Source organism: Oncorhynchus tshawytscha, unplaced genomic scaffold, assembly GCF_018296145.1.
Source record: "Oncorhynchus tshawytscha isolate Ot180627B unplaced genomic scaffold, Otsh_v2.0 Un_contig_1375_pilon_pilon, whole genome shotgun sequence".
Taxonomy (NCBI): domain Eukaryota; kingdom Metazoa; phylum Chordata; class Actinopteri; order Salmoniformes; family Salmonidae; genus Oncorhynchus; species Oncorhynchus tshawytscha.
Window position 1 is genome coordinate 100001 of NW_024609591.1, and position 10000 is coordinate 110000.

Here is a 10000-nt window from a genome sequence, read left to right on the forward strand (position 1 = left end):
CACACACCTGGATATCACACACTCACACACACACACACACCTGGAAAGCACGAACACACACACTTGGATAACACACACACACACACGCCTGGATAGCACACACACACACACACACACACACACACACACACACACACACACACACACACACACACACACACACACACACACACACACACACACACACACACACACACACACACACACACAGGGTCAAGGTTAGCGATAACTTAGACACTGCGTATTTATAGTATCCTTGATGCTAATTCCATTGGCTGTGTGTCTGTTATATAAACTCAGCAAAAAAAGAAATGTCCTCTCATTGTCAACTGCATTTATTTTCAGCAAATTTAACATGTGTAAATATTTGTATGAACATAACAAGATTCAACAACTGAGACATAAACTGAACAAGTTCCACAGACGTGTGACAAACAGAAATGGGATAATGTGTCCCTGAACAAAGGGGGAAAAAAGTAACAGTCAGTATCTGGTGTGGCCACCAGCTGCATTAAGTACTGCAGTGCATCTCCTCCTCATGGACGGCACCAGATTTACCAGTTCTTGATGTGAGATTTTACCCCACTCTTCCACCAAGGCACAAGCAAGTTCCCGGAGGGAATGGGGGGAATGGCTCTAGTCCTCACCCTCCGATCCAATAGGTCCCAGACATGCTCAATGGGATTGAGATCCGGGCTCTTTACTGGCCATGGCAGAACACTGACATTCCTGTCTTGCAGGAAATCATGCACAGAACGAGCAGTATGGCTGGTGGCATTGTCATGCTGGAGGGTCATGTCAGGCTGAGCCTGCAGGAAGGGTTCCACATGAGGGAGGAGGATGTCTTCCCTGTAATGCATAGCGTTGAGATTGCCTGCAATGACAACAAGCTCAGTCCGATGATGCTGTGACACACCACCCAGACCATGACGGACCCTCCACCTCCAATTCAATCCCGCTCCAGAGTATAGGCCTCGGTGTAACGCTCATTCCTTCGACAATAAACGCAAATCCAACCATCACCTCCTGGTGAGACAAAACCGCGACTCGTCAGTGAAGAGCACTTTTTGCCAGTCATGTCTGGTCCAGCGACGTTGTTGCCGGTGATGTCTGGTGAGGACCTTACAACAGGCCTACAAGCCCTCAGTCCAGCCTCTCTCAGCCTATTGGGGACAGTCTGAGCACTGATGGAGGGATTGTGTGTTCCTGGTGTAACTTTGGCAGTTGTTTTTGCCTTCCTGTACCTTTCCCGCAGGTGTGATGTTCGGATGTACCGATCCTCTGCAGGTGTTGTTACACTTGGTCTGCCACTGCGAGGACGATCAGCTGTCTGTCCTGTTTCCCTGTAGCGCTGTCACAGTATGGACATTGCAATTTATTGCCCTGGCCACATCTGCAGTTCTCATGCCTTCTTGCAGCATGCCTAAGGCACGTTCACGCAGATGAGCAGGGACCCTGGGCATCTTTCTTTCAGAGTCAGTAGTGTGACGTCCCTCCCACTCTGTGTGACGTCCCTCCCACTCTGTGTGACGACCCTCCCACTCTGTGTGACGACCCTCCCACTCTGTGTGACGTCCCTACCACTCTGTCTGCCGAGTTCGTTCTCTTTGCTCTTGTTTTCCTTAATAGGATGTCGGTGGGCGGAGCTGGGAGGTTCATCAGAGAAATTGGACACACCTGGGCTCAGGTGTGTCCCAGGATAAATACACCTCTTCTCCGTTCATGGAGGAGACTCTCTCCATGCAGACACAGACAGATTTTGGTTGTGGTATTTTTGGGGCTATTTGGTTTGTTTGCGTTGGCACCTTTCAACACCCCTCATTATCAGATGTAAACACGCGACCACTCACTTACACTACTGACTAAACACACACCGCTGTTAATTGTATTTACTTAACTTCAGTTAATAAATATATTTTGTTAATCTTTATCTTCACGTTGCCTCCCATTTTGTTACGGGCTTCGAGCCGGTCCGTGTCAGTAGAAAGGCCTCTTTAGTGTCCTAAGTTTTCATAACTGTCCTTAATTGCCTACCGTCTGTAAGCTGTTAGCGTCTTAACGACCGTTCCACAGGTGCATGTTCATTAATTGTTTATGGTTCATTGAACAAGCAGGGAAACAGTGTTTAAACCCTTTACAATGAAGGTCTGTGAGGTTATTTGGGTCTTGAAAAAGCGACGTTTCTTCTTTCTGCTGAGTTTATAGTAGTCTTGTCCCAGGCCAAGTGTGTGTGTGTGTGTGTGTGTGTGTGTGTGTGTGTGTGTGTGTGTGTGTGTGTGTGTGTGTGTGTGTGTGTGTGTGTGTATGTTATCCAGGTGTGTGTGTTACCCAAGTGTGTGTGTGTGTGTGTGTGTGTGTGTGTGTGTCTCTGCATAACACCGTCTTTATATATGGACTTCTTCCTGTCTCTCTCGTAGACGGTTGCCGGGTGCCGTATCGCCATGGTGATGATGCAGTACAGCGTCATCGCCAACAACTATTGGCTGCTGGTGGAAGGCATCTACCTGCACAGCCTCCTGGTCGTCACCGTGTTCACTGAGAGGAACTACTTCTGCATCTACCTGTTTATCGGCTGGGGTGAGGAGGGTGTGTGCGCGTGTGTGTGCGTGTGAGTGCGTGTGTGTGCGTGTGTGCGTGTGAGTGTGTGTGTGTGCGTGTGTGTGTGTGCGTGTGTGCGTGTGAGTGTGTGTGTGTGTGCGTGTGAGTGTGCGTGTGTGCGTGTGAGTGTGTGTGTGTGCGTGTGAGTGTGTGTGTGTGTGTGTGCGTGTGAGTGTGTGTGTGTGCTGAACTTCCGGCGCCGACAGAGATGGCCGCCTCCTTCGCGTTCTAGGAAACTATGCAGTTTTTTGTTTTTTTACGTGTTATTTCTTACACTAGTACCCCAGGTCATCTTAGGTTTCTTTACATACAGCCGACAAGAACTACTGAATATAAGATCAGCGTCAACTCACCATCAGTACGACCAAGAATATGTTTTTCGCGATGCGGATCCTGAGTTCTGCCTTACAACCAGTGTAACCGAGTGGATCACATGCAGGACCAAAAAAAAAAAAAACGACTCAGAAAAAGAGGGAAACGAAGCGGTCTTCTGGTCAGACTCCGGAGACGGGCACACCGTGCACCACTCCCCAGCATTCTTCTTGCCAATGTCCAGTCTCTTGACAACAAGGTTGATGAAATCCGAGCAAGGGTAGCATTCCAGAGGGACATCAGAGACTGTAACGTTCTCTGCTTCACGGAAACATGGCTCACTGGAGAGACGCAATGCGGTGCAGCCAGCGGGTTTCTCCACGCATCGCGCCGACAGAAACAAACATCTCTCTGGTAAGAAGACGGGCGGGGGCGTATGCCTTATGGCCAACGTGACATGGTGTGATGAAGGAAACATACAGGAACTTAAATCCTTCTGTTCACCTGATTTAGAATTCCTCACAATCAAATGTAGACCGCATTATCTACCAAGAGAATTCTCTTCGATTATAATCACAGATGTATATATCCCCCAAGCAGACACATCGATGGCTCTGAACGAACTTTATTTAACTCTCTGCAAACTGGAAACGATTTATCCGGAGGCTGCATTCATTGTAGCTGGGGATTTTAACAAGGCTAATCTGAAAACAAGACTCCCTAAATTTTATCAGCATATTGATTGCGCAACCAGGGGTGGAAAGACCCTGGATCATTGTTACTCTTTTGACGCATATAAGGCCCTGCCCCGCCCCCTTTCGGAAAAGCTGACCACGACTCCATTTTGTTGATCCCTGCCTACAGACAGAAACTAAAACAAGAAGCTCCCACGCTGAGGTCTGTCCAACGCTGGTCCGACCAAGCTGACTCCACACTCCAAGACTGCTTCCATCACGTGGACTGGGAGATGTTTGTATTGCGTCAGACAACAACATTGAATACGCTGATACGGTGTGCGAGTTCATTAGAACGTGCGTTGAAGATGTCGTTCCCATAGCAACGATTAAAACATTCCCTAACCAGAAACCATGGATTGATGGCAGCATTCGTGTGAAACTGAAGGCACGAACCACTGCTTTTAATCAGGGCAAGGTGTCTGGTAACATGACTGAATACAAACAGTGCAGCTATTCCCTCCGCAAGGCTATCAAACAAGCTAAGCGCCAGTACAGAGACAAAGTAGAATCTCAATTCAACGGCTCAGACACAAGAGGTATGTGGCAGGGTCTACAGTCAATCACGGACTACAGGAAGAAACCCAGCCCAGTCACGGACCAGGATGTCTTGCTCCCAGGCAGACTAAATAACTTTTTGCCCGCTTTGAGGACAATACAGTGCCACTGACACGGCCTGCAACGGAATCATGCGGTCTCTCCTTCACTGCAGCCGAAGTGAGTAAGACATTTAAACGTGTTAACCCTCGCAAGGCTGCAGGCCCAACGGCATCCCCAGCCGCGCCCTCAGAGCATGCGCAGACCAGCTGGCCGGTGTGTTTACGGACATATTCAACCAATCCCTATACCAGTCTGCTGTTCCCACATGCTTCAAGAGGGCCACCATTGTTCCTGTTCCCAAGAAAGCTAAGGTAACTGAGCTAAACGACTACCGCCCCGTAGCACTCACATCCGTCATCATGAAATGCTTTGAGAGACTAGTCAAGGACCATATCACCTCCACCCTACCTGACACCCTTGACCCACTCCAATTTGCTTTTACCGCCCAAATAGGTCCACAGACGATGCAATCTCAACCACACTGCACACTGCCCTAACCCATCTGGACAAGAGGAATACCTATGTGAGAATGCTGTTCATCGACTACAGCTCGGCATTCAACACCATAGTACCCTCCAAGCTCGTCATCAAGCTCGAGACCCTGGGTCTCGACCCCGCCCTGTGCAACTGGGTACTTTGACGGGCCGCCCCCAGGTGGTGAGGGTAAACAACATCTCCTCCCCGCTGATCCTCAACACTGGGGCCCCATAGGGTGCGTTTGAGCCCCCTCCTGTACTCCCTGTTCACCCACGACTGCGTGGCCATGCACGCCTCAACTCAATCATCAAGTTTGCGGACGACACAACAGTGGTAGGCTTGATCACCAACAACGACGAGACGGCCTACAGGGAGGAGGTGAGGGCCCCGGAGCGTGGTGTCAGGAAAATAACCTCACACTCAACGTCAACAAAACTAAGGAGATGATTGTGGACTTCAGGAAACAGCAGAGGGAACACCCCCATCCACATCGATGGAACAGTAGTGGAGAGGGTAGCAAGTTTTAAGTTCCTCGGCATACACATCACAGACAAACTTTGGTTCACACAGACAGCATCGTGAGGAAGGCGCAGCAGCGCCTCTTCAACCTCAGGAGGCTGAATATTCGGCTTGTCACCAAAAGCACTCACAAACTTCTACAGATGCACAATCGAGAGCATCCTGGCGGGCTGTATCACCGCCTGGTATGGCAACTGCACCGCCCTCAACCGTAAGGCTCTCCAGAGGGTAGTGAGGTCTGCACAACGCATCACCGGGGCAAACTACCTGCCCTCCAGGACACCTACACCACCCGATGCTACAGGAAGGCCATAAAGATCATCAAGGACATCAGTGTCCCGCTGTCATCCAGAAGGCGAGGTCAGTACAGGTGCATGCTGAGACCGAGAGACTGAAAAACAGCTTCTATCTCAAGGCCATCAGACTGTTAAACAGCCACCACTAACATTGAGTGGCTACTGCCAACACACTGTCAATGACACTGACTCTACTCCAGCCACTTTAATCATGGGAATTGATGGGAAATTATGTAAATATATCACTAGCCACTTTAAACAATGCTACCTTATATAATGTTACTTACCCTACATTGTTCATCTCATATGCATACGTTGATACTGTACTCTATATCATCGACTGCATCCTTATGTAATACATGTATCACTAGCCACTTTAACTATGCCACTTGGTTTACATACTTATCTCATATGTATATACTGTACTCGATATCATCTACTGTATCTTGCCTATGCTGCTCTGTACCATCACTCATTCATATATCCTTATGTACATATTCTTTATCCCCTTACACTGTGTATAAGACAGTAGTTTTTTTTTGGAATTGTTAGTTAGATTACTTGCTCGTTATTACTGCATTGTCGGAACTAGAAGCACAAGCATTTCGCTACACTCGCATTAACATCTGCTAACCATGTGTATGTGACAAATAAAATTTGATTTGATTTGATTTGATTTGCGTGTGTGCGTGTGAGTGTGTGTGTGTGCGTGTGTGCGTGTGAGTGTGTGTGTGTGCGTGTGTGTGTGTGCGTGTGTGTGTGTGTGTGTTTAGATGTGTGTGATTGGTGATCCTCCCTCTCTCTTTTCTCCTTCTCATCAGGTGCTCCTCTGATATTCGTGTTGCCGTGGGTGATCGTCAAATACCTGTACGAGAATGAAGAGTGAGTGAATAAATATTATTTATTAAATGGGTTGTTTCCATGGTAATGGAATGAGGCTGAGACACATCTTTTTCTTAGTAAACCAATACAAGTCTCAACTTTGAACAAATGTATATAAAGTAAATACAAAATGTAAACATTTACTTACTTATTAGTTCCTCCTGTAAATGTGTTTTTGTAACATGTTCAGTGTAAAGTGTTAAAAGTAGTCCCTGTGCATAGAGTTGGTTTGTTAAACTGTGAAATCAATGCTTTTTGTTAAAAGTAGTCCCTGTGCATAGAGTTGGTTTGTTAAACTGTGAAATCAATGCTTTTTGTTAAAAGTAGTCCCTGTGCATAGAGTTGGTTTGTTAAACTGTGAAATCAATGCTTTTTGTTAAAAGTAGTCCCTGTGCATAGAGTTGGTTTGTTAAACTGTGAAATCAATGCTTTTTGTTAAAAGTAGTCCCTGTGCCTGTGAAATCAATGCTTTTTGTTAAAAGTAGTCCCTGTGCATAGAGTTGGTTTGTTAAACTGTGAAATCAATGCTTTTTGTTAAAAGTAGTCCCTGTGCATAGAGTTGGTTTGTTAAACTGTGAAATCAATGCTTTTTTGTTAAAAGTGTCCCTGTGCATAGAGTTGGTTTGTTAAAGAAATCAATGCTTTTTGTTAAAAGTAGTCCCTGTGCATAGAGTTGGTTTGTTAAACTGTGAAATCAATGCTTTTTGTTAAAAGTAGTCCCTGTGCATAGAGTTGGTTTGTTAAACTGTGAAATCAATGCTTTTTGTTAAAAGTAGTCCCTGTCATAGAGTTGGTTTGCTGTGAAATCAATGCTTTTTGTTAAAAGTAGTCCCTGTGCATAGAGTTGGTTTGTTAAACTGTGAAATCAATGCTTTTTGTTAAAAGTAGTCCCTGTGCATAGAGTTGGTTTGTTAAACTGTGAAATCAATGCTTTTTGTTAAAAGTAGTCCCTGTGCATAGAGTTGGTTTGTTAAACTGTGAAATCAATGCTTTTTTGTTAAAAGTAGTCCCTGTGCATAGAGTTGGTTTGTTAAACTGTGAAATCAATGCTTTTTTGTTAAAAGTAGTCCCTGTGCATAGAGTTGGTTTGTTAAACTGTGAAATCAATGCTTTTTGTTAAAAGTAGTCCCTGTGCATAGAGTTGGTTTGTTAAACTGTGAAATCAATGCTTTTTGTTAAAAGTAGTCCCTGTGCATAGAGTTGGTTTGTTAAACTGTGAAATCAATGCTTTTTGTTAAAAGTAGTCCCTGTGCATAGAGTTGGTTTGTTAAACTGTGAAATCAATGCATTTTGTTGGTTTGTTAAACTGTGAAATCAATGATTTTTTGTTAAAAGTAGTCCCTGTGCATAGAGTTGGTTTGTTGGCTTTTTGTTAAAAGTAGTCCCTGTGCATAGAGTTGGTTTGTTAAACTGTGAAATCAATGCTTTTTGTTAAAAGTAGTCCCTGTGCATAGAGTTGGTTTGTTAAACTGTGAAATCAATGCTTTTTGTTAAAAGTAGTCCCTGTGCATAGAGTTGGTTTGTTAAACTGTGAAATCAATGCTTTTTGTTAAAAGTAGTCCCTGTGCATAGAGTTGGTTTGTTAAACTGTGAAATCAATGCTTTTTGTTAAAAGTAGTCCCTGTGCATAGAGTTGGTTTGTTAAACTGTGAAATCAATGCTGTGAAATTTTTGTTAAAAGTAGTCCCTGTGCATAGAGTTGGTTTGTTAAACTGTGAAATCAATGCATAGAGTTGGTTTTTTGTTAAAAGTAGTCCCTGTGCATAGAGTTGGTTTGTTAAACTGTGAAATCAATGCTTTTTGTTAAAAGTAGTCCCTGTGCATAGAGTTGGTTTGTTAAACTGTGAAATCAATGCTTTTTGTTAAAAGTAGTCCCTGTGCATAGAGTTGGTTTGTTAAACTGTGAAATCAATGCTTTTTGTTAAAAGTAGTCCCTGTCATAGAGTTGGTTTGTTAAACTGTGAAATCAATGCTTTTTGTTAAAAGTAGTCCCTGTGCATAGAGTTGGTTTGTTAAACTTAAACTGCTTTTTGTTAAAAAGTCCCTGTCAAGTTGGTTTGTTAAACTGTGAAATTTTGTTAAAAGTAGTCCCTGTGCATAGAGTTGGTTTGTTAAACTGTGAAATCAATGCTTTTGTTAAAAGTAGTCCCTGTGCATAGAGTTGGTTTGTTAAACTGTGAAATCAATGCTTTTTGTTAAAAGTAGTCCCTGTGCATAGAGTTGGTTTGTTAAAGAAATCAATGCTTTTTGTTAAAAGTAGTCCCTGTGCATAGAGTTGGTTTGTTAAACTGTGAAATCAAGTTAAAAGTAGTCCCTGTGCATAGAGTTGGTTTGTTAAACTGTGAAATCAATGCTTTTTGTTAAAAGTAGTCCCTGTGCATAGAGTTGGTTTGTTAAACTGTGAAATCAATGCTTTTTGTTAAAAGTAGTCCCTGTGCATAGAGTTGGTTTGTTAAACTGTGAAATCAATGCTTTTTGTTAAAAGTAGTCCCTGTCATAGAGTTGGTTTGTTAAACTGTGAAATCAATGCTTTTTGTTAAAAGTAGTCCCTGTGCATAGAGTTGGTTTGTTAAACTTAAATCTGCTTTTGTTAAAAGTAGTCCCTGTGCATAGAGTTGGTTTGTTAAACTGTGAAATCAATTTTTGTTAAAAGTAGTCCCTGTGCATAGAGTTGGTTTGTTAAACTGTGAAATCAATGCTTTTTGTTAAAAGTAGTCCCTGTGCATAGAGTTGGTTTGTTAAACTGTGAAATCAATGCTTTTTGTTAAAAGTAGTCCCTGTGCATAGAGTTGGTTTGTTAAACTGTGAAATCAATGCTTTTTGTTAAAAGTAGTCCCTGTGCATAGAGTTGGTTTGTTAAACTGTGAAATCAATAGTCCCTGTGCATAGAGTTTTTGTTAAATCAAGCTTTTGTTAAAAGTAGTCCCTGTGCATAGAGTTGGTTTGTTAAACTGTGAAATCAATGCTTTTTGTTAAAAGTAGTCCCTGTGCATAGAGTTGGTTTGTTAAACTGTGAAATCAATGCTTTTTGTTAAAAGTAGTCCCTGTGCATAGAGTTGGTTTGTTAAACTGTGAAATCAATGCTTTTTGTTAAAAGTAGTCCCTGTGCATAGAGTTGGTTTGTTAAACTGTGAAATCAATGCTTTTGTTTTTTGTTAAAAGTAGTCCCTGTGCATAGAGTTGGTTTGTTAAACTGTGAAATCAATGCTTTTTGTTAAAAGTAGTCCCTGTGCATAGAGTTGGTTTGTTAAACTGTGAAATCAATGCTTTTTGTTAAAAGTAGTCCCTGTGCATAGAGTTGGTTTGTTAAACTGTGAAATCAATGCTTTTTGTTAAAAGTAGTCCCTGTGCATAGAGTTGGTTTGTTAAACTGTGAAATCAATGCTTTTTGTTAAAAGTAGTCCTTGTGCATAGAGTTGGTTTGTTAAACTGTGAAATCAATGCTTTTTGTTAAAAGTAGTCCCTGTGCATAGAGTTGGTTTGTTAAACTGTGAAATCAATGCTTTTTGTTTAGTATACAGTGTCTCAGTGTCATTCGGTTACTGTGGAATTACCCAAATATGATCAGTTAAAATCGGTGAG

At 43.1% G+C, this 10000-nt stretch overlaps 1 protein-coding gene across 10 annotated transcripts in view; it reads left to right on the plus strand.

Moving 5' to 3' along the window:
• gcgrb (glucagon receptor b) overlaps positions 1-10000 on the plus strand; it is a 79438-nt gene that overhangs the window by 61911 nt on the left and 7527 nt on the right. For 7 of the 10 annotated variants that reach the window (XM_042316114.1, XM_042316117.1, XM_042316116.1 and 4 more), the window contains 2 exons: positions 2418-2586; positions 6358-6418. In XM_042316114.1, the coding sequence (XP_042172048.1) occupies positions 2418-2586; positions 6358-6418 (230 nt within the window). The remainder of the gene's footprint in view (positions 1-2417; positions 2587-6357; positions 6419-10000) is intronic. The other 3 variants (XM_042316121.1, XM_042316118.1, XM_042316115.1) reach the window with 1 other exon arrangement.